Source organism: Mobula hypostoma, chromosome 4 (assembly GCF_963921235.1).
Source record: "Mobula hypostoma chromosome 4, sMobHyp1.1, whole genome shotgun sequence".
NCBI classification, from domain to species: Eukaryota; Metazoa; Chordata; class Chondrichthyes; order Myliobatiformes; family Myliobatidae; genus Mobula; species Mobula hypostoma.
In genome coordinates, this window is record NC_086100.1 from 162,877,662 (window position 1) to 162,903,497 (window position 25,836).

The 25,836-nt window shown below is 43.4% G+C and overlaps 1 protein-coding gene across 2 annotated transcripts in view; it reads left to right on the forward strand.

Annotated features, from left to right (window-relative positions):
* grid2 (glutamate receptor, ionotropic, delta 2) overlaps positions 1 to 25,836 on the forward strand; it is a 1,226,075-nt gene that overhangs the window by 968,408 nt on the left and 231,831 nt on the right. For both annotated transcript variants that reach the window (XM_063046850.1, XM_063046851.1), the window contains exon 10: positions 2,293 to 2,490. In XM_063046850.1, the coding sequence (XP_062902920.1) occupies positions 2,293 to 2,490 (198 nt within the window). The remainder of the gene's footprint in view (positions 1 to 2,292; positions 2,491 to 25,836) is intronic.

A 25,836-nucleotide genomic window follows, 5' to 3' on the forward strand; every position in this document is an offset into this window, starting at 1 on the left:
ATCTATGGAAATGAACGCTTCTTCATTTCCTTCTTCAAGACTGAAAAGGCTCCAGAATAAAAAGGGGAAGGAAGATAACTGGAAGGTGATAGGTGAAGTCAGGTGGGTAGTGAAGCTAAGGGGCTGGAGAGGAAGGAATTTGATCTTTCACTCTATCTTTCCATGTAGAGGAAGGGTTTTCACTAAAATTTTCCCTCCACAGAATCTTCCTGACCTATTAGGTTCCTCCTGCATCTTGTGTGTTACTTCAAATTCTAGCATCTGTGGTCTCTTTTGTCTCCCAAGCTGTATACTCTGAGTGTACTTAACTAGCCTCCCTGTATCAAATCATTCAACCACTCCATGAAACAACTCCCTTCTTTCCAAATTCTGAAAGGTTATAAACCAATCTTGCTCTGGTACAAGCTTTCTTTCAGCTCCTGTGTTGCCTTATTTTGTTATTAGCAGGGTTATGTTCTCCTTATTCCCGGATCAATATCAAAATATCAGCAAAGATACATCTTAAGTAGGGAAATTTCATTGTATTCAGCATCAATATACTAAATACATCATTTCACTTAGTAGCATAACCTTCTTCAGCAAAATGTAATGCACTTTCCTCCCATCAGCTCTTCTAGCTGTGTTTTGGAATTGACTCTGCTAAACTCCACATAACATTTATTTGATATTTATGCTGACCTGTGTTTGGGAGTTGAAAGAGCAGATTTCTTTCCCTCAACCTTTCCTGCACTTTCTTCCCCCTCAAGTTGCTTCATAAAATCCTCCAGGCTAGAAATCTAAGCATGATTTCTAATTAAACCCCTTTTACAGCTTGGTCCTAGATTTTCTCTCATGAAATGTTTGTGAAGCACTTTACCACACTGCTTCCTTATGAAAGATAGCATATAAATTTCAGTTATTGTTGCTGCTGTTGAGAGGAGTATTTTGCATTTGAGTACTGCATGCCAAGACTTTATATTGAGTCACATCATTTTAATATATATTCCCTGTCCATCATTAAAATTGTGCGGGATTATGAATTATTATCTATTCAAATATCATTCCTATATATAAGTATGATTGCATTCAGAGTACCGTCTACAATAGAACATATGGGTGAAATCAGACTCCCATCCATCGAGACAAAGTGATCCATTAAAACAACCTATCACAGAAATCTCCAGTCCATCACGATTCCCAGTCCATCATTGTAAGTGTTGGTGCAGTAAGACTTCCATTTGTCGTGACTAAATTAATTTTTTAATGTTATGTTCTATTAGTACAGAATTAGCCAGCACTTAAGAGATAGCACATTAGTTGTAAAGCACTTTGAGATGTTCTGAAGCTGCAAAATGTGAGTCTTGGTTTTTGTTAAAACTTCACTAAACCACAAATATTCTCTTTTGAATTCAGCTTGATTCTCCAACATCTACATTAACTTTTGGCAAACATGTTGATTACTCTCTTCCAGCAATAATAAAACCTACAGATGCCCTATCTTCAGATACTACATTTAGTTGTAACATAAAACATTTACAGGAACAGTTTGCAATATAAATGACAATTAGAAATGGAAATTGCAGGCTTAAGATTTTTTGTAGGGAATCTTTCTACCCCACTTTTGATTCTTTTCTTTCACTGGTTCTGGACTCATCGCTGAATTCACCCTCAAGGAGACTATATTGCTGAATTCACACACACAGACTGATTACAGTCATGTCACTATTTGTTTATTTCAAGTTCTCTTGCAGCTTAGTACTTGAACATCTAAAATGCCATTTGGCGCAAATTCACTGACTGTGCATTCTCAATACATCACCAACTCAAATGGTTGGTAAAGCTGGGTTAGAGTTAAGACAGCCAATGATCACCTTGAATAGGGAGGGTGGAGTAAATGACTTCATCACTGTAATGCTCTAATTGCCCAATGAAGCAGTGGAGGCTACCCCAGTAAATAAATTTAAGACAGGTTGGATAGATTTTTGCATAGTAGTGGAAATAAGGGTTATGCGGAAAAGGCTGGTAGGTGGATATGAGTCCATGGCCAGTTCAGCCATGATCTTATTGAATGATGGAGCAGGCTCAACTGGCTAGGTGGCCTACTCCTGCTCCTATTTCTTATGTTCTTATGCTTTGGTAAGATGTACTATATATTACAAATTAAATACTCCAAATAGATGGGTGATGTATTACAGCAATGTATGAACACTTAATCCACTAATTTTCTATAGCTGAAATGTTACTAACAATCCTTCATATACAGTACCTGAATGAGAGTTTCAACTCGACCCTGTAATGCCTTTCATTTTGCAGGAGGAACCTTTTGTTATGGTATCTGAAAACATACTTGGGAGAACAAAGAAATATTATGGATTCTCTATTGACGTCTTGGATGCCTTGTCAAGTTACCTGGGCTTCAAGTATGAAATCTACGTGGCTCCCGATCACAAGTTTGGCAGCCAGCAGCCTGACGGAAACTGGAATGGGCTGATTGGAGAACTTGCCTTCAAGGTTTGTGTCCTGGGTTAGTTCTGCACTGCACCAGCTGTACATTTTCCTATCTTGAGTTTCAGTGACAGAGAAAGAAGCAAACCTTGCGGTTAGTCAGCACAACAAGCTGGGTTAGAACTTTAGCCGTTCACCTCTGGTCACTACCCTTAGTGATATGTTAATGCAGTAAGTAAGTTATTGGATCAATAATCAGAGAACTAAATTAGTAACCCAAAAGTGTAAATTCAAATCTCATCATCACAGGCATTTGGAATGGTAAAAGCTCAAACAGTAAAAGTACTAATGAAACAAAATGATATTTGTAAAATTTCATCTGGTTGATTAACAACATACGGGAAAGAAGGCCTCTCATCCATACTTAGTCTGGGCTTGTTATGACTCCAGATTCATCAATATTGGGGTGACTCAAAAGTCAAAATCAACTTTATTGACATATACTTACCTACAGTACATGCAGGCAATGAAAAACTTAACTTGTAGCAGCATCACAGGATCCTTTATCATATTAGCAGCATTCACGGGGAAATAAATAAAATTAAACATAAATTATTCACGGTTAGAGTTATAGAGAAATAGAGCATGGATACAAACTCTTAGGTCCATCACAACGTCCAGCCAGATGGTCTAAATTTCTGGCATTCAGCCCATATCCCTGTAAGCCTGACCCTCCATGTACCTATCCAAGTGTTTCTTAAATAATCCTGTTGTACCTTGTTCAAACACTTCCTCTTTTTTACAAGTTTTGCAAGGAAGGACACAAATAGAATGAAAAAAAAGCAAAATCCAGTTTAGTGCAAAATATCACAGTAGTTATAGGGTTACTAAACTGGAAGTGATTAGGATTGTACTGGTTGGTTGAAAAACACAATGCTTTAAGGAAAGAAGCGGCTTTTGAATTTGATGGTATGTAATTTAGGGTTTCTGTACCTTGTGACAAAATAGCACAGTTCAATGAATGAAATCTTTGATGATGGATGTTGCATCCGAACACAGCACCTACTTTAAGTGGTTTGGAAGGATGTGCCCATGATGAACTGGGCTGAGTCCACTACTCCACAGCTTCTTATATTCCTGCACATGGGAGTTGCTATACCATTCATGATACAACCAGTCGGAATACTTTCAATTCCATAGAAGGTCATGGAAAATCAGGCATGGACACTATAGCCCGCAATGTCCCCATTCTCTGAGCAATATAACAATACCCATCTCCATCCCACTGAAATTCATCAGCTCCTAAAACCCTTAGCTATGGCATTGTTACCTCCAGATTAAACCTTTCCTTTGCGCTTCTGGCCAATCTCCCTCTGTAAACTTGAGGGCATACAGATCTCTGGTCTTCCTATCCTAACCTGTACCCTCTGTTGTCCACCCATCACCCTTGTGGTTGCTTACCTATAGTGATTGCAATTGAGCAGTGCTTCATGTGTATTAAAATTTTCATGCAACAACACACAAATGATGAACTTAACAGACCAGGCAGCATTTATGGAGAGAAAGGACTGTGGACATTTTCCATCAAGATCCTTCATCTGGACTGGAAAGAAAGAGGGAGATAGCCAGTAAAAGGAGGTGGATGGAAGGGGTGGATCAAGAACTAGTGATAGTTATAGTGATAGAATCAAGTGAGGGAGGTGATAATTAGCAATACTCATGCAAAATGGGAGAGGAACTCAGTAGGCCAGGCTGCATCTATGGAAAGGAGTAAAAAGTTGACTTTTCAAGCTGAGACCCTTCATCAGGACTGGAAAGGAAAGTGGAAAAGTCAAAGGAAGAAGGTGGGGGAAGGAGAGGAAGAAGTACAAGGTAGGAGGTGATAGGTGAGACCAGGAGTGGGGGTCAGGTGAAGTAAAGAGCTGAAAAGTCAATTGGTGGAAGAGATAAAGGGCTGGAGAAGAGGGAATCTGACAGGAGAGTATAAAAGGCCATGGAAGAAAGGGAATGGGGAAGAGCACCAGAGGGAGATGATGGGCAGGTAAGGAGATAAGGTGAGAGAGGGAAATGGGAATGGGGAATGGTGAAGTGGGAGGTGGGGTAATTACCAGAAGTTTGAGAATGATAGTTTGATGAGAGCAGGAATAAAGTCAGAAGCTGAGAAATGTTAGGTAGAAGTGACAAAAGGCTGAAATGATGGAATCTGACAGAAGGCGAAGGTGGAGCATGGAATAATGAAAGGGAGGTAGGGTACTGAACCACTGGGAGGAGTGTATGAGCGATGGGCAGATGGAGAGGATGGCAGAAGTGAAAGGCAAAGGGTGAGCAGGGTCAAAATGAGAGGAAATAGAAAAAGAGAGGAAAAGAGACAATGATTGGTTACTGGAAGCTTGAGAACTTGATGTTCGTGCCACTGTTTGGAGATGCCCAGGTATAATACAAAGTGTTATCCACACCATTCAGGGGCATGATAGTTGGAGGGTAATAACTGTTCCTGAACCTGGTGGTGTGGGACCTAAGGCTTCTGCACCTCCTACTGGCTGGTAGTCATGAGATGAAGGTATGATAGGAGTCTTTGATACTAGATTCTACTTTCTTGTGGCACTTTTCCATAAAAATGCACTCAATGGTGGGGTGGGCTTTTCCTGCGATGGACTGGGCTGTATCCACCACTTTCTCTAGCCATTTCCATTCCTGCCATTGATATTTCCATCAGACCATGATGCAGCCAGTTAGAATACTCAGTGTTTTGCATCTATGGAAGTTTGTCAAAGTTTTTGATGACATGCCAGTTCTTGTAAGAAAGTAGAGGTGATTTTGTTATCTTTCAGCCGGAATAATAATCTTGTCTGGCATGATTTGGTAAAGAAAGGATGCCTGGACCTGAGTTATTTGATTCCTGGAATGGTTGGATAAAGCCACATCTTCAGTGTACATGAGATAGGATGCTAGATTTCATACTGATTAATGAGGGTATAGAGGTTTTCTAGACATTGAAATATAACATCCCCTGGAATATTCAGAAGCAAGTAATACTTTTCTCCTTATTCAAATTTTATGACTGTCTTGATGAATCCAAATGAATAAAAACATTTATAGCAAAACAAGACCATCAATAGTTAAAATTTCCCCAGTCCAAATAGACAATAGAAAATAGGTGCAGGAGTAGGCCATTCGAACCTTCAAGCCAGCACCGCCATTCACTGTGATCATGGCTGATCATCCACAATCAGTACCCGTTCCTGCCTTCTCCCCATATCCCTTGACTCCACTATCTTTTAAGAGTTCTATCTAACTCTTTCTTGAAAGAATCCAGAGAATGGGCCTCCACTGCCCTCTGAGGCAGAGCATTCCACAAATCCACAACTCTCTGTGTGAAAAAGTTTTTCCTCAACTCCGTTCTAAATGGCCTATCCCTTGTTCTTAAACTGTGGCCTCTGGTTCTGGACTCCCCCAACATCGGGAACATGTTTCTTGCCTCTAGCGTGTCTAATCCCTTAATAGTCTTATATGTTTCAATCAGATCCTCTCTCATCCTTCTAAATTCCAGTGTATACAAGCCCAGTTGCTCCAATCTTTCAACATATGACAATTCTGCCATCCCAGGAATTAACCTCGTGAACCTACGCTGCACTCACTCAATAGCAAGAATGTCCTTCCTCAAATTTGGAGACCAAAACTGCACACAAGGTGTGGTCTCACCAGGGCTCTGTACAACTGCAGAAGGACCTCATTGCTCCTATACTCAGCTCCCCTTGTTATGAAGGCCAACATGCCATTAGCTTTCTTCACTGCCTGCTGTACCTGCATGCTTACTTTCAGTGACTGATGAACACCTAGATCTCATTGTACTTCCCCTTTTCCTAACTTGACACCACTCAGATAGTAATCTGTCTTCCTGTTCTTGCCACCAAAGTGGATAACGTCACATTTATCCACATTAAACTGCATCTGCCATGCATCTGCCCACTCACCCAACCTGTCCAAGTCACCCTGCATTCTCATAACATCCTCCTCACATTTCACACTGCCACACAGCTTTGTGTCGTCTGCAAATTTGCTAATGTTACTTTTAATCCCTTCATTGAAATCATTAATGTATATTGTAAATAGCTGCGGTCCCAGCACCGAGCCTTGCGGTACCCCACTAGTCACCGCCTGCCATTCTGAAAGGGACCCGTTAACCCTACTCTTTGTTTCCTGTCTGCCAACCAATTTTCTATCCATGTCAATACCCTACCCCCAATACCATGTGCTCTAATTTTGTCCACTAATCTCCTATGTGGAACCTTATCAAAGGCTTTCTGAAAGTCCAGGTACACTACATCCACTGGCTCTCCCTTGTCCATTTTCATATTACATCCTCAAAAAATTCCAGAAGATTAGTCAAGCGTGATTTCCCCTTTGTAAATCCATGCTGACTCAGATCGATCCTGTTACTGCTATCCAAATATGCCGCTATTTTAACTTTTATAATTGACTCCAGCATCTTCCCCACCACTGATGTCAGACTAACTGGTCTATAATTGCCTGCTTTCTCTCTCCCTCCTTTCTTTAGAAAGTGGGATAATATTAGCTAGCCTCCAATCTGCAGGAACTGATCCTGAATCCATAGAACATTGGAAAATGACTACCAATGTGTCCACGATTTCTAGAGCCACCTCCTTAAGTACCCTGGGATGCAGACCATCAGGCCCTGGGGATTTATCAGCTTTCAGTCCCATCAGTCTACCCAACACCATTTTCTGCCTAATGTGAATTTCCTTCAGTTCCTCTGTTACCTTAGGTCCTCTGGCCATTATTACACCTGGGAGATTGTTTGTGTCTTCCCTAGAGAAGATAGATCCAAAGTACCTGTTCAACTCGTCTGCCATTTCCCTGTTCTCCATAATAATTTCACCTGTTTCTGTCTTCAAGGGCCCAACTTTGGTCTTAACTAATTTTTTCCTCTTCACATACCTAAAGAAGCTTTTACTATACTCCTTCATACCTCATTTTTCTCCCCATATTGCCTTTTTAGTTATCTTCTGTTGCTCTTTAAAAGTTTCCCAATCCTCTGGCTTCCTGCTCATCTTTGCCATGTTATACTGCTTCTCTTTTATTTTTATACTGACCTTGACTTCCCTTGTCAGCCACAGTCGCACCTTACTCCCCTAAGAATCTTTCTTCCTCTTTGGAATGAACTGATCCTGCACCTTCTGTATTATTCCCAGAACTTTCTGCCATTATTTTTCCATTGTTATCCCTGCTAGGGTATCTTTCCAGTCAGCTTTGGCCAGCTCCTCCTGCATGGCTCCATAGTCCCCTTTGTTCAACTGTGATACTGACACTTCCAATTTTCCCTTCTCCCTCTCAAATTGTATATTAAAACTTATCATATTATGATCACTACCTCCTAATGTCTCCTTTACCTCGAGTTCCCTTATCAAATCCGGTTCATTACACAACACTAAATCCAGAATTGCTTTCTCCCTGGTAGATCTAGTGCAAGCTGTTCTAAGAATCCATCTCGGAGGCACTCCACAAACTCCCTTTCTTGGGGTCCAGTACCAACCTGATTTTCCCAGTCCACCTGCATGTTGAAATCCCCCATAACAACCATAGCATTACCTTTGCGACATGCCAATTTTAACTCTTGATTCAACTTGCACCCTATATCCAGGTTACTGTTTGGGGGCCTGTAGATAGCTCCCATTAGAGTCTTTCTGCCCTTACAATTTCTCGGTTCTATCCATACTGAATCTACATCTACTGATTCTATGTCACCCCTTGCAAGGGACTGAAATTCATTCCTCACCAACAGAACCACCCCACCCCCTCTGTCCACCTGTCTGTCCTTTCAATAGGACGCTTACCCTTGAATATTCATTTCCCAGCCCTGGTCCCCTTGCAGCCCTGTCTCTGTTATTCCTACAACATCATACTTGCCAATTTCTAACTGAGCCTCAAGCTCATCCACTTTATTTCTTATACTTCATGCATTCATATATAATACTTTTAAGACCATAAGACAAAGGAGCAGAAGTCGGCCATTCGGCCCATCGAGTCTGCTCTGCCATTTTATCATGAGCTGATCCATTCTCCCATTTAGTCCCACTCCCCCGCCTTCTCACCATAACCTTTGATGCCCTGGCTACTCAGATATCTATCAATCTCTGCCTTAAATACACCCAATGACTTGGCCTCCACTGCCACCCGTGGCAACAAATTCCATAGATTCACCACCCTCTGGCCAGAAAAATTTCTTCGCATTTCTGTTCTGAATGGGCGCCCTTCAATCCTTAAGTCATGCCCTCTCGTACTAGACTCCTCCATCATGGGAAACAACTTTGCCGCATCCACTCTGTCCATGCTTTTCAACATTCGAAATGTTTCTATGAGGTCTCCCCTCATTCTTCTAAACTCCAAGGAATACAGTCCAAGAGCGGACAAACGTTCCTAAAACATAGAACATAGAATAGTACAGCACAGAACAGGCCCTTCGGCCCACAATGTTGTGCCAACCCTCAAACCCTGCCTCCCATATAAGCCCCCACCTTAGATTCCTCCATATACCTGTCTAGTAGTCTCTTAAACTTCACTAGTGTATCTGCCTCACTTCACTAGTGTTCCTCATATGTTAACCCTCTCATTCCCAGAATCATTCTAGTGAATCTCCTCTGTACTCTCTCCAACGTCAGCACATCCTTTCTTAAATAAGGAGACCAAAACTGCCCACAGTACTCCAAGTGAGGTCTCACCAGCGCCTTATAGAGCCTCAACATCACATCCCTGCTCCTATACTCTATTCCTCTAGAAATGAATGCCAACATTGCATTCGCCTTCTTCACCACCGACTCAACCTGGAGGTTAACCTTAAGGATATCCTGTACGAGGACTCCCAAGTCCAGTTGCATCTCAGAACTTTGAATTCTCTCCCAATTTAAATAATGGTCTGCCCGTTTATTTCTTCTGCCAAAGTGCATAACCATACACTTTCCAACATTGTATTTCATTTGCCACTTCTTTGCCCATTCTTCCAATCTATCCAAGTCTCTCTGCAGACTCGCCGTTTCCTCAGCACTACCGGCCCCTCCACCCATCTTCGTATTGTCAGCAAACTTAGCCACAAAGCCATCTGTTCCGTAATCCAAATCATTGATGTACAATGTAAAAAGAAGCGGCCCCAACACGGACCCCTGTGGAACACCACTGGTAACTGGCAGCCAACCAGAGCAGGATCCCTTTATTCCCACTCTTTGTTTCATGCCAATCAACCAACATTCTATCCACGTATGTAACCTTTCCGTAATTCCATGGGCTGTTATCTTGTTAAGTAGCCTCGTGTGGCACCTTGTCAAAGGCCTTCTGAAAATCCAAATATACAACATCCACTACATCTCCCTTGTCTAGCCTATTTGTAATTTCCTCAAAAAATTGTAATAGGTTTGTCAGGCAGGATTTTCCTTTAAGGAATCCATGCTGAGTTCTGCCTATCTTGTCATATGCCTCCAGGTAATCTGTAACCTCAACCTTGACAATCGACTCGAACAACTTCCCAACCACCGATGTCAAGCTAACAGGTCTATAATTTTCTTTTTTGCTTCCTTTCCCCCTTCTTAAATAGCAGAGTGACATTTGCAATCTTTCAATCCTCCAGAACCATGCCAAAATCTACTGACTTTTGAAAGATCATTGCTAATGCCTTCACAATCTCCACAGCTACTTCCTTCAGAACACGCGGGTGCATTCCATCTGGTCTGGGAGATTTATCTACCTTTAGACTATTCAGCTTCCTGAGTACTTTCTCTGTCATAATTGTGACTCCACACACTTCTCTTCCTTGCCACCCTTGAGTGTCTGGTATACTGCTGATGTCTTCCTCAGTGAAGACTGATGCAAAATATTTGTTCAGTTCCTCCGCCATCTCCTTATCTCCTATTACAATTTCTCCAGCATCATTTTCTATTGGTCCTATATCTACTCTCACCTGTCTTTTACTCTTTATATACTTGAAAAAGCTTTTAGAATCCTCTTTGATATTATTTGCTAGCTTCCTTTCATAGTTAATCTTTTCCCTCTTAATGACCTTCTTAGTTTCCTTTTGTAAGCTTTTAAAAACTTCCCAATCCTCTGTCTTCCTACTAATTTTTGCTTCCTTGTATGCCCTCTCTTTTGCTTTAACTCTGGCTTTGGCTTCTCTTGTCAGCCATGGTTGCATCCTTTTTCCATTCAAAAATTTCTTCTTTATTGGAATATACCTGTCTTGCACTTTCCTCACTTCTCGCATAAACTCCAGCCACTGCTGCTCTGCCGTCCTTCCCGCCAGTGTCCCTTTCCAGTCAACTTTGGCCAGTTCCTCTCTCATGCCACTATAATTTTCTTTACTCCACTGAAATACTAACACATCAGATTTTGACTTCTCTTTTTCAAATTTCACAGTGAACTCAATCATGTTATGATCACTGCCTCCTAAGGGTTCCTTCACCTCAATCTCTCTAATCACCTCCGGTTCATTACACAATACCCAATCCAGTACAACTGATCCCCTAGTGGGCTCAACAACAAGCTGTTCTAAAAAGCCATCTCGCAGACATTCTACAAATTCTCTCTCTTGAGATCCAGTGCTGACCTGATTTTCCCAATCCACTCACATGTTAAAATCCCCCACAATTATCATAACACTGCCCTTCTGACAAGCCTTTTCTATTTCCTGTTGTAATTTGTAGTCCACATCACTGCAGCTGTTTGGAGGCCTATAAATAACTGCCATTAGGGTCCTTTTACCCCTGCGATTTCTTAGCTCAACCCATAAAGATTCTGCACCTTCCGATCCTATATCACCTCTTTCTAATGATTTAATATCATTTCTTACCAATAAAGCCACACCTTCCCCTCTGCCTACCTTCCTATCCTTCCGATACACCGTGTATCCTTGGACATTCAGCTCCCAGAGACATGCATCCTTTAGCCACGTCTCAGTGATGGCCACAATATCATACCTGCCAATCTGTAGCTGTACGACAAGATCATCCACTTTATTCCTTATGCTGCGTGCATTTAAGTATAACACCTTAAGACCAGTATTTGGTACTTTTTGCTTTGATTTCACTGCAACTTTATTGCACTGCAACTCATCCCAATGGCTACAAATTTGCCCCATCACCCGCCTGTCTTTCCTGACATCTTTACTGCTCACTATCTTAGATTTATTTCTGTTTTCCCCTTCCTCCACTCTATCATTCCGGTTCCCATCCCCCTGCCAAAGTAGTTTAAACCCTCCTTAACAGCTCTATTAAACCTTCCCACCAGGATATTGGTCCCCTTAGGGTTCAGGTGTAACCCATCCTTTTTGAACAGGTCATACTTACCACAGAAGAGATCCCAATGATCCAAGAATCTGAAGCCCTGCCCCCTGCACCAGTCTCTCAGCCATGCATTCATCTGCCTGATCCTACTATTCTTGCCCTCGTTAGCACGTGGCACAGTTAGCAGTCCAGAGATTACTACTCTGAAGGTCCTGCCTCTCGGCTTCCTTCCTAACTCCCAGAAATCTCTCTTCAGGACCTCCTCCCTTCTCCTATCTATGTCATTGGTACCAACATGTACCAAGACAACTGGCTGCTCGTACTCCCCCTTCAGAATATTCTGGACCCGACGAGACATCCTGTACCCTGGCACCTGGGAGGCAACACATCATGCGGGTATCTCTATCAGGCTCACAGAATCTCCTGTCCATTCCCCTGACGATGGAATTCCCTATGACTACCGCATTCCTCTTCTCCCTCTTTCCCTCCTGCACAACAGCACCAGGCTCAGTGCCAGAGACTCAATCACTGTGGGCGTCCCCTGTCAGGTCATCCCCCTCAACAGCATCTAGAACAAGATATCTGTTGCTGAGAGGGACAGCCACAGGTGTGCTCTCCACTATCCGGGCATTTTCCTTCCCTCTCCTGACAATCACCCAGTTTTCTGACCCCTGTAGCCTACCTCCCTGTAGCTCCTGTCTATCACCTCTTCACTTTCCCTGATAAGCAGTAGGTCATCAAGCTAACACGGTCTCTGAGGAGCTGCAACTCGGTGCACCTGGTACAGATGTGGCCATCAGGGAGGCTGGAGGTCTCCCAGGATTCCCACATCTGACACCTGAATAAAGCACTAACCCTGAAGGCATGCTATCTAATTCTACAGGAATGAAACAGGAAAAATAAGTCTATTCACCCACTTACCTCGCCAAACAGACAAACTTTTTAAACCGTTAGCTGTGTAAGCCCTGCTGTTCCTGTCTGTTCCGGCCGATTCGCCAAGGGACGGGAGGGAGGGAAGAGTTGGTACTTCGCTCTCGCCTCTTCCCGTTTACCGCCGAAGCCCATTGAAGCCAAAGCCCTACACTCTGCTACCACTCACTCCGCTGCCAGCTGTATAGGGTGATCTCCTTTTTAAACTCTCTGCGCTGTCCTGTTACATCACACGCCTGCGCAGTCTTGTCCTTCTTGCACTTGAAGAAGTTTTTTAAAAAACTGCCTTCCTTCAGAATTCAGCTCCCACACCGCTCTGTCATCCCGATCCAAAAGAAAGCTGTTGGAAGTAACCTTCCTTTTTAAACTCTCCGCAATGTCCTGTTACGTCATGCGCCTGCGCAGTCTCATCCTCTTGCACTTGAAGAATTTTTTTAAAAAACTGCCTTCCTTCAGAATCCATCTCTTAATTTCTTAAAATGTATCATTTCTTAATGCATGCATTACTAAATGACAATAAAAGAGGACTACGTGTCTTCATAATCATAATCCATTACTCCCCTCACCTTTTACATCGATTCCTATTGCACTTGAGCTTACTCTTTGATCCCTTCCTGAGCTTTCTGTCCCATTAATTCTGTTGTCTTTCTTAACCTTTCTTATTTTCTCTTTCCCTTTATCTCCATCCTTATATTTCCAGTTCAGCTCTTTCCCTCCCCCCCCCCACTATTTAGTTTAAACACACCCACGTAGCAGTGTGCAAACCTGCCTGCCAGAATGCCGGTCCCCCGTCTGTTAAGGTGCAACCCGTCCCTTTTGTACAATTCATCCTTACCCCAAAACAGATCCCAGTGGTGGCAACATAAGAAGCCTCTTCAAACTTTCGTTTACTGCAAACCAATCAATACTCCAAAAATCATTGACAGAGTCAAGCATGTCTAGTTCAGAGACGGCATGGCAATCTGATAAACTAAGGTACATTTCACAAGATAGCGATCACAGCAGTGGCAGCAGGCTGAAGAAATCAGGCATAGAGATTAGTGTGAATTATTAAAGGATTTTGTGGTTGAAAGGTCTACTGGACAACTAGTTTGGCAGTGTATCCGCTGTGTTGGTCTTGGTACATTGCTTTCCAAGTGAAGATAATTAATTGTGTGAACTGCTTCAGCATTCCTCTCACTGGCTGCAAGTTCTTGCTAGAAACACATTTACAAAATGACTCAAGTAATCCACTGCATTATTATATGTATATCCTTAAAACATTTAGGTATGATATTGAAGTGGAAATCTTCTATTTCTGATAATAACAACATGACTATCAGAATCAGATTCAGGTTTACTATTACTAATGTCTGACCTGAAATTTGTTGTTTATTAGCAGTAGTACAATGTGAAGGCATAAAAATCTATAAATTATATACATTAATAAGCAAACGAAAAACAAGTAGTGCAAAAAAAAAGGAAGAATGGGGTAGTATTCATGGGATTTTGGGAAATCTGATCACATATGGAAAGTTATTGTTCTGAAATTGGTGAGTGTAGGTCTTCAGGCTTCTGTACTTCCTCCCTCATAATAGTGATGGGAAGAGGACATGTCCTGGATGGCGAGGGCACTTAATGATAGATACTGCCTTTTTGAGGCATTGTCTGTTGATGGTGGGGAAAGTTTTGCCCGTGATAGAATTAGCTGAATGTGTAAGTGGGGATTAATATATATAGTGCATCACACACAAAACGCTGGAGGAACACAGTAGTCCAGGCAAAATATATGGAAAATGTAAACAGTTGAGGCTTCAGGCCGAGACCCTTCATCAGAACCTGAGAAGAAGGATGAGCAGTCAGAGAAGGGAGGGAGAGGAAGAAGTACAAGGTAGTAGGTGATCGGTGAAACAGGTTGAAGGGGAAGGGTGCAGTAAAGAGCTGGGGTCAATTAGTGAAAGAGGAAAAGGGCTGGCAAAGGGGGAATCTAATAGGAGAGGACAGAAGGCCGGGGAAGAAAGGGAAAGGAGAGGAGCACCAGAGGGAGGTAATGGGCACGTTAGGAGATAAGGTGGGAGAGGGAAATGGGAATGGTGAGGGAGAGGTGGGGAGAACCAATACTGGAAGTTTGAGAAGTCGATGTTCATGTTATCAAGTTGGAGGCTACCCAGACGGAATATAAGGTGTTGTTCCTCCAGCCTGAGTGTGGCCTCATCGCAACAGTAAAGGAGGCCATGGACTGACGTTTCAGAATGGAAATGGGAAGTGGAATTAAAATAGGTGGCCACTGGGAGATCTCAGTTTTTCTGGCGGACGGAGCGTAGGTACTTGGCAAAGCAGTCTCCCAATCTACATCGGGACTCACCGATATACAGGAGGTGTTCTGGCACTTATCCTTGCAAGCAGAAAAAGATACTACACTTGCCCCTACACCTCCTTCCTCACTACCATTCAGGGCCGCAAACAGTCCTTCCAGGTGAGATGACACTTCACCTGTGAGTCTGTTGGGGTCATCTACTATAATCAATGCTCCAAGTGTGGCCTCCTGTATATTGGTGTATATATGTGTGTTGCATGGATTTCCAGCGTCTGCAAATTTTCTCATGAAGCATTACTTCATGGTTGTCAAACATATTGTTCTAATGAATATTTAACCAAATAACACTTTACACTCACCATCAGCATAGGTGCATCACAGATTGTGTGCTTAGCCCCCTGTCCCACTCACTTTATACTTATGATTGTGTGGCTACGCACAAATCCAATGCCATATTTATGTTTACTGATGACACCACTGTTGTTGACTGGCTCAAAGACGGTGATGAATCAGCACATAGAATCGACACCAATGCAGATGTCTCACTAAATCTTCCTTAATGATGCCTTCAAACATTTTCCCGTCTATGTACATTAATCTAACTGGCCTATAGTTAACAACAGGAATTCTGCAGATGCTGGAAATTCAAGCAACATACATCAAAGTTGCTGGTGAACGCAGCAGGCCAAGCAGCATCTATAGGAAGAGGCGCAGTCGACGTTTCAGGCCGAGACCCTTCGTCAGGACTAACTGAAGGAAGAGTGAGTAAGGGATTTGAAAGCTGGAGGGGGAGATGCAAAATGATAGGAGAAGACAGGAGGGGGAGGGATAGAGCCAGGTGATAGGCAAAAGGGGATACGAGAGGATCATGGGACAGGAGGTCCGGGAAGAAAGACAAGGGGGGGGGTGACCCAGAGGATGGGCAAGAGGTATATTCAGAGGGACAGAGGGAGAAAAAGGAGAGTGAGAGAAAGAATGTGTGCATAAAAATGAGTAACAGATGGGGTACGAGGGGGAGGTGGGGCCTAGCGGAAGTTAGAGAAGTCAATGTTCATGCCGTCAGGTTGGAGGCTACCCAGACGGAATATAAGGTGTTGTTCCTCCAACCTGAGTGTGGCTTCATCTTTACAGTAGAGGAGGCCGTGGATAGACATGTCAGAATGGGAATGGGATGTGGAATTAAAATGTGTGGCCACTGGGAGATCCTGCTTTCTCTGGCGGACAGAGCGTAGATGTTCAGCAAAGCGGTCTCCCAGTCTGCGTCGGGTCTCACCAATATATAAAAGGCCACATCGGGAGCACCGGATGCAGTATATCACCCCAGTCGACTCACAGGTGAAGTGATGCCTCACCTGGAAGGACTGTTTGGGGCCCTGAATGGTGGTAATGGAGGAAGTGTAAGGGCATGTGTAGCACTTGTTCTGCTTACACGGATAAGTGCCAGGAGGGAGATCAGTGGGGAGGGATGTGGGGGACGAATGGACAAGGGAGTTGTGTAGGGAGCGATCCCTGCGGAATGCAGAGAGAGGGGGGGAGGGAAAGATGTGCTTAGTAGTGGGATCCCGTTAGAGGTGGCGGAAGTTACGGAGAATAATATGTTGGACCCGGAGGCTGGTGGGGTGGTAGGTGAGGACCAGGGGAACCCTATTCCTAGTGGGGTGGTGGGAGGATGGAGTGAGAGCAGATGTACGTGAAATGGGGGAGATGCGTTTAAGAGCAGAGTTGATAGTGGAGGAAGGGAAGCCCCTTTCTTTAAAAAAGGAAGACATCTCCCTCGTCCTAGAATGAAAAGCCTCATCCTGAGAGCAGATGCGGCGGAGACGGAGGAATTGCGAGAAGGGGATGGCGTTTTTGCAAGAGACAGGGTGAGAAGAGGAATAGTCCAGATAGCTGTGAGAGTCAGTAGGCTTATAGTAGACATCAGTGGATAAGCTGTCTCCAGAGACAGAGACAGAAAGATCTAGAAAGGGGAGGGAGGTGTCGGAAATGGACCAGGTAAACTTGAGGGCAGGGTGAAAGTTGGAGGCAAAGTTAATAAAGTCAACGAGTTCTGCATGCGTGCAGGAAGCAGCGCCAATGCAGTCGTCGATGTAGCGAAGGAAAAGTGGGGGACAGATACCAGAATAGGCACGGAACATAGATTGTTCCACAAACCCAACAAAAAGGCAGGCATAGCTAGGACCCATACGGGTGCCCATAGCTACACCTTTAGTTTGGAGGAAATGGGAGGAGCAAAAGGAGAAATTATTAAGAGTAAGGACTAATTCCGCTAGACGGAGCAGAGTGGTGGTAGAGGGGAACTGATTAGGTCTGGAATCCAAAAAGAAGCGTAGAGCTTTGAGACCTTCCTGATGGGGGATGGAAGTATATAAGGACTGGACATCCATGGTGAAAATAAAGCGGTGGGGGCCAGGGACCTTAAAATCATCGAAAAGTTTAAGAGCCTATAGTTACCCAGCTTTACCCGACATCCTTTTTTAAACGGTGGGTTTACACCTGATGTTTTTCAATCTGCCAGGAATTTTGGTAAATTATCACAAACGCATATACTGTAGCTTCCACCATTTCCTTCAGCACCCTGGAAGCTTTCAGCTCTCTTTCTGTGGGTTGAAATTAGCACAGGGCCTGTTATGTTTTTTAACTCTAAAACATAAAACTAATTGAAAGAAAAAAATGGAGCCAGGAGATAATAAATGTCAACTTTAGTTTCATTCTTATTCTCGTGAGGCTCACACTTATAACATGGTGGCATAATGATGTATGCTATTCACGCACTTTTGCATATAACCCGTAATACATTATTTAAACCAACAAAGAATGCTTAATCAACCAATATCTTCACAATATTACTCAAATAAGGGAGGAGGAGAAGATGGCAGCGCGATGCAGCACGCGTAGCCTCTCCGGAGGTGATGTCTGTTATCTGTCAAGTAGGATGCTGTGCACAATTCTGATTTGATGGAGGCAGACGTGAGAGCATGAAGGAACATCTGGTGAAACTTCTGAAATGCCTGTTTCGCTGCCGCCGCTACTGTGTAATCCAAAATCTCTGGAGGGGAAGGCCCCAAATCCTCGGCTTTGCTTGTTGCTCAGCAGCCGGGGCGGGGCCAAAGCACTCGGCAGAGATGGTGCTCCGTGCTTGGTGTTGAAGGGCTGGCCGGAGGCTCGAGATTTTTGGACGGACTCAGAGTCGGACTGTGGTTGGGTGCTTCCAGGATGCTGCATCGGCAAGTTTGCGGCGCTGGAAGCTCATGGCAGGGAGAGTTTCTCCCTTCTACTGTCTGCGGGAGATGTTGGGGCTATCAGGACTTTGAGACTCTTTTTTACCGTGCCCATGGTCTGCTGTTATCAAATTACAGTATTGCTTTGCACTGTTGTAACTAGATGTTATAATCATGTGGTTTTTGTCAGTTTTAGTCTTGGTCTGTCTTGTGTTTCTGTGATATCATACTGGAGGAATATTGTATCATTTTTAATGCATGCATTTCTAAATGACAATAAAAGAGGACTGAGTGTCCCCATAGTCTAAAAAATATCACTGAAATGTTAAATACACAATACTCCTCCCTGCTTAGCTATAAATTCCATCTCAATGTAGAATGCATTTCAAGTTATGCAGTATACATATATCTGTATATACAGTGCACGGTATAATACAAGTACTATATAGACGTCCACAGCATAGTAAATTCTAAATTGTTCCTTTCAGACCTAATGAGGTTTAATCACTGTGGAGGATTGCTTACCCTTGTGGGATAACATCTTTCCTGACAAGTGCGGGGAGGGGGGCAGGGTCACTCTGCTTGGTAGGTGAGTGAAATTTGTGCCCATGAATGGTCCGGCAAAATCCACATGAATCTTCTGCCAGGGCAATGCAGGCCATTCCCAGGAATGGAAAGACGCTGCTCTTGGCATCTTCTTGATGTGTAGGCATCCAGAACATGCATGACAAGCTGCTGGATCTTCTGATCTATTCCAGGCCACCAGACAAAGCTTCACGCCAATGATTTCATTTTGACCAAGCCTAAATGACTGGCATGTCGCTCCTCCAACACCTTAGCTATCAGCTTGAATGGTACAGTACTTCTTAATCCCCACATAATGCAACCCCCTTCTAGGGCAAGTTCACACCAGCACTGATAAAAATAAGAGAACTGTAATTTCTGCTGTATATTCCAGCCTTTTGGGTGGTCACATAGACCTGAGACAGTGTGGGGTCTCTTCTGATTTCCGTTTGGATTGTCGCTTCCATAATTGGGAGACTTCCGATTTGCCTCAATGGAGTGTCCTCTTTCATAATTTTTTCATCTATTTCCATTTCCAAAGGTTAAACTGGGACAATCCATCAGCATTTCCATTAGTTGTCCTCTTGAATTCAATCTTTAAATTGTTTCCCCCAAGAAACAGAGCTCATCTCTGCAGTTGTGCTGCTGCTGTTAGTGGAGCACCCTTGTGTGGATTGAAAATGGACCCCAGCGGTTGACGATCAGTAATGAGGGTAATCTCTCTCCTATTGAACTACTGATTGAAATGTCTTACAACCCAAACCAACGTTAGGGCTTCTCTGTCAGTCTGTGTGTAATGTTCTCTGCAACGGTAAGGGAACGTGGTGCGAAGGCCATGGGACATTCACTTCCATCACTCATATGGTGCACCAACACCATAAGGTGAGGCATCACAGGCAAGCTTCACTGGACATTGTGGGTCATAATGTGAGAACACAGTGTCTGCCTTTTGGACAGCCACCTCACACTGCTTTGTCCATTGCCATTTCTTCTTGATGTAGTAATGAGTTCAAGGGGTGGAACACAGTGGCCAGGTTTGGCAGTTGACTGTTACAGTAATTGACCAATCCTAAAAAAGACTGTAATTGTAACACTTAGTCTTGGGGCTCCACCACTGCTTGAATTTTCTCAGCACACTTAAGTAATCCTTGTGTGTCAGTGGTATAACCACAGTAAGTTCATTGTTTAAAGAAATTAAAGAATTCACACTTGTCATATCGTGGGCCCATAATTTAATCTTTTTAACTCCTGAGATTTTGGAGGTATTCCTTGCCATCCTCACCGGTTACAATGATATCATTCAGGTAACACTGAGTGTCTGAGCAACCTTGCAGCACCTCGTCCATAGCTTTCTGTCAGAGTGAGTGCAGGTGCAGAATCTACTTCAAAAATAAGCCTATTATAGTGATAAACCCCCTTCTGAGTGTTGAAGTGAGAAACTCTTTGGATTCTTCTTCCACCTCCATCAGAGGGTCAGACTTAGCTAAGTCCACTTTTCTAAAATGTCCCTCCAGAAAGATTTACAAAACTATCCTCTATCCTGGGCAGAGGGTATCGATCTACTCTTAGTATTGGGTTCATGGTGACCTTAAAATCACTACTGATCCTGATAAACCCATTCTTTTTTGCTACTGGGATCCCAACATTGCCCATGGGCCTCACTCAGTATTGGAAAGAACTCCACTAGCTACTTTATCACCAATGCAATAAGGAACCAGTCAGACTTAGTAAAATTTAGGTGTAACATTTTAATTTCTCTATTTTACCCATGATACCTTTGAGTTTTCCAATACCATATTTGAACACTGTTGTGGTATCATCCAGTACTTTTAATTCACTTTCAGTTGATCTATTGCAGGGGATGTGACATGCAAAACGGCGAATGGATTTCTGATCAAGTTGTAGTTGTCTCAGCCAATCACATCCTCACAATGCTGGTCCTCCTGTTTTTACCACATACAAGCATATTGTGGCTTATTGGTGGTTGTGTTCCATTGTTACAAATGTCATTTCCACGGGAGTTATCTTTTCTCCAGTATCAGTTCTCAGTTGGATATGCTTCAGTTCAATATCTGTGAAATGCCATTCAAACTCATTTTGTGGAATGACTGAAACAGCTGAGCCAGGATCTAACTCTATTTCAATTAATTTGCCGTTCACTTCTGGTGTAAGCCTTTTTGCTTGTCTGTTGTTAGTTTTCATATTATAAATCTCAAGGCTATTCAGTCCAGAATCACTCTCATCACTATCAGATGTTTCATCAACAGCATGCAGATTAGTGCATTTTTGAAACTACAACCTGACTCTTTATCATTTTTGCTTCCCTTCACAGTCCATTTATTTTTTTATCTGCCTGACATGATCTTAGTATGTGTCCTATTTTGTTACATTTTATGCAAGTTTTACCTTTAAACCTGCATTGCTCTGGTGTACGTGAGCCCCTGCCGCAACTGTAACACAATTTGTTCGGCCAGGCAAGTTTCTGTTCAGACGTTGCAGTTCTGTTTACAATCACTTTCATTCCTGACTACGTCTCTGTCTGCCATTTCCATTGATACACCAATTTCAACTGCTGTTTTAAATGGGAGTTGTGCTTTAGTTAGGAGCCATTTTTGAATGTTTTCTTGAAAGCTTCCACAAACTAAACAATCTGGCAATGCATCAGTAAACCCATTACTGAACTGACAATACTCAGACAAACTCTTCAATTCTGTCATGTACACTGAGATAGACCTCCCTTCCTTTTGATTCCACTTACAAAACCTTAAACGTTCTGAAAGCAGCAAAGATTTCAGTTATAAATACTCCTGCATTACTTTCAAGAGAGCAGCAAAGGTCATTTCAGTTGATTTAATTGGAGCCATCAACCTTCTAATCTATCTGTATGGTTTTCCATCCAATGCACTCAGCAAATTCTGCACTTGCTTTTCACTGGCTATTTTTTTTGCTTCAAAATACTGCTTAATTTGCTCAGTATACAATATTCAGTTATCTCTTCTGCCGCCAAATGCACCTAGCTTTCCAATGTATTTACCCATTTCTGTTTTTTTAATTTATGATTATTACCATCTGGTACTCACTGTTTATGAACCTATGAATTTCATCGGTATTCTGCCTTTATGTTTATATTGACCACCTCTTCCCTTTTGAAGAACATGTGCTGTGATTTTTTTTTTAACTTCAACATCTCTCTGCACTGTTTTCTTAACTCAAATGACTCTCTGCGCTTCAGCACAGAGGTAGTTGTTGGTTAGACCTTCCTCGTCATGACTGTATGTTTTGTACCCCAGAGCATAATACGAACTGAAAGAAAAAAATTACGGAACTGGGTGATAGTGCATGTCTACTTTAGTTTTAATTTTACTTTAGTGGGGTGCACAGTTATGTAGAATATATGTATAATTAGAATCAGGTTTAATATCATCAGCATATGTTGTGAAATTTGTTAACTTTGCAGCAGCAGTATAATGCAAGACATGATAAATATAGAAAAAAGCGTGAATTACAGTAAGACCTGGCTGCCAGGAAAACTCAATCTGTGGTGCTTCCAGTTCGGCATACTCCCAAGACTCATGTGGCCTTCAACAGTGTATGGAATCCCCATCAGCAAGGTTGAAAAGCTCGAAAGAATGATCAGCACACATGTAAAACAGTGGCTTGGACTTCCGCGATGCTTAAGTCCTGTTGGACTGTACAGGAACGGCAAATTAGAATTACCAATTGCAAGTCTTGTGGAAGAATTCATATGCACCAAAGCAAGATTGGTCATGACCCTCACTGAATCTGAAGATACTGTTATTCGAACAGTGCCCCCCCCCCCCGTGTGGTGACGGGGAGGAAGTGGACCCCATCTGAAGCCATTCAGGTGCTAAGTCTGCTCTTCGCTTCAGGGATGTGGTTGGCCAAGTCCAACATGGGAGAGCCGTGCTCAGGCTCATCCCAAAAGCTCCTCAATGGCACAAAACAACATCAGTGCAGAAGAGTTGGCTCATGGTGGAGGAGTTGAGAAGACAGGAGGAGGCAGAGCGACACTCCAGGGCCATCTCAAAGGCCAAAGCGGGGCTAATAGACTAATTGGGAGAGCCTGGAAAAGAGGAAACTTAGCTGGCGTGACATCTGGGAGATGGAGGGATCTCAGATAAATTTTGTCATCAGAGCCACTTATGACCTACCCACACCCCAGAACCTGAACCAGTGGTAGGGAGAAGACCCCACTTGCTTTCTTTGTCAAGCACCTGGATCACTATGGCACACTTTAACAGGATGCACCATGAGCCTCACCCAGGGGCGGTGCACTTGGCGGCATAACCAAGTTCTCAGACAGCTGGCATCCAAGGAACAGAGGTGGATCACCACAAATGCACTCCCACAAACATCGGCAGGAAATGTCCATAGTCATAGTCATAGTCATAGTGATACTTTATTGATCCTGGGGGAAATTGGTTTTCGTTACAGTTGCTCCATAAATAATAAATAGTAATAGAACCACAAATAGTTAAATAGTAATATGTAAATTATGCCAGTAAATGCTCAGGGTGTCTGACCCTCCAAGGGAGGAGTTGTAAAGTTTGATGGCCACAGGCAGGAATGACTTCCTATGATGCTCAGTGCTGCACCTTGTGCCCAACCAGTACATTATGTAGTGGATGGGAGACTTTGACCAAGATGGCATGCAACTTAGACAGCATCCTCTTTTCAGACACCACCGTCAGTCCAGTTCCATCCCCACAACATCACTGGCCTTACGAATGAGTTTGTTGATTCTGTTGGTGTCTGCTACCCTCAGCCTGCTGCCCTAGCACACAACAGCAAACATGATAGCAATGGCCACCACAGACAGATCACACGATTTGTACCAGCAGGCCAACCTCCAGAGCACCATATAACATCAAAAGATGTAAGCATTCTGCAGCTTGCTCAGGATTGGAAAATGGACGTGGACTTGAAAAAAAAGCTTGTGTTTCCCCCAGACATTGCGGCTACAACACTCCAGCCAGACGTGGTCCTGTGGTCCACGACAGCCAAGCTGGCATATGTTGTGGAATTGACAGTACCATGGGAAGATGGTGTCGAAGAAGCTTATGAGAGGAACAAGACCAAGTACTCTGAATTGGCAACTGAAGCTGCCCAGAATGGCTGGAAGACCAAGATTTTCCCTGTAGAAGTGGGATGCAAGGGACTCGTTGCTAAATCTACGACCAGTCTATTGAGGAAGATGGGGGTGAGGGGTCACTCCCTCCAACAAGCAATCAAGTCCTTGTCAAATGCAGCAGAAGAAAGCAGTAATTGGATTTGGATTAAAAGGAAAGACAACAACTGGGCTGCAAGATGAAGACAGGAACGTATGGAACAGAGAGGGGTGTATCTGGGATGCCAGGTAGCACCGTTGAGCCCTCTGGAGACATTGTCGGCTTATCAATGAAACGTCAAAGAAGGAAGATACCCACCTGATGAACCCGATGACGTATCTACCCTCCCTCCTTGTCACCACTCCAAGCCCACTGCCAACATCGAGAGTGTTGACTTACCATAGGGATTGAAACATCAAATCCTAGTAGCTCTACTACTCTACTGTGTGTAATAGTTACATTAAATAAGTAATGCAAAAGGAGACGTAAAAAAATAGTGAGGTAGTGTTCATGGGTTCAATGTCCAATGCTTGGGGGACAATCTACCAGGGGAAGCCGCAGCGACCAGGTCTCTAGTCTGGTTCTGTGGCTCAGAAGAGAAAGAGGGAGACAAAGAGGGGTGCAATAGTGATAGAGAATTCCATAACCGGAGGAGCAGAAAGTAGATTCTGTGGATGTGAAAGAGACACCCAGATGGTATATTGCCACGCAGGTGCCAGGCTGAGGGATGTCTCGGATCAGGTTCACGGCATTCTAAAGGGGGAGAGTGAACTGCTGAAAGCTTTGGTACATATTAGTATTAATTGCATAGGTAGGAATAGCGAGGAGGTGGTGTAGAGCGAATATAGGGAGTTAGGCAGTAAGCTGAAAAGCAGGACGTCCAGGGTAGTAATCTCTGGATTGCTGCCTGTGTCATGTGCCAGTGAGGGTAAGAACAGGATGATTTGGATGATTGGCAGATTACTGCATGGCTGAGGAATTGGTGTATGGAACTGGGTTTCAGATTTCTGGATCATTAGGATCTTATGGGAAACATGGTGGTAGGGCTGAGGATGGGGCAGTGTGCCATCAGGCTGTGAAGAAGGACAAGCAAATAGCAGTCAATGGGATGCAATAAATTGGGCCTAAAGGTAGACAAGGCCCCTGGTCTGATGAGATGCATCCCACAGACCAGATAAAATAGGAGCAGCAGGGGTCCAAAATCAAAGTCCAGGAGTAAAGGTATTTTATTACATCAGGCTAATTAACAAAATGAGAGCACATTGCATTACAGAAAAGTACGAGCGTGGATAGAAGATTGGCTGACTGGCATGAAGCAAGGAGTGGGAATGAAGGGGGCTTTTTCTGGTTGGGTCCTGGTGACTAGTGGACCAGTGGCATGCTGCAGGGGTCGATGTTAGGACACCTCTTTTCATGTTGCATGTCAATAATTTGGCTGAAGGAATTGATGGCTTTATGGCCAAATTTGTGGACAATATGAAGGTGCGTGGGGGGTGGTGGGGGCACAGGGAATGCTGAGGAAGCAGTTGTCTGCAAAAGGACATAGAGAGATGGGGGGTGCAAAGAAGTGGCAGCTAGAATATAATGTAGGGAAGTGCATGGTCATGCACTTTGGCAGAACGAATAAAGGCATGTACTATTTTCTAAATGGGGAGAAAATTCAAAAATCAGAGGTGCAGAGGGACTTGGGAGTCCTCGCACAGGATTCCCTGTAGGTTAACTTGCAGGTCGAGTTAGTGGTAGAGAAGGCAAACGCAAAGTTAACATTCATTTCAGGAGGACCAGAATGCAAAAGTATGGATGTAATGCTGAGGCTTTATAAGACATTGGTAAGACAGTACTTGGGGTATTGTGAGAATTTTTGCATCCCTCATCTAAGAAAAGATGTCCTGGCATTGGAGGAGGTTCATGAGAATGACCCCAGGAATGAAACAGTTAATGTATGAGGAGCATTTGATAACTCTGGGCCTTTACTCACCGGAGTT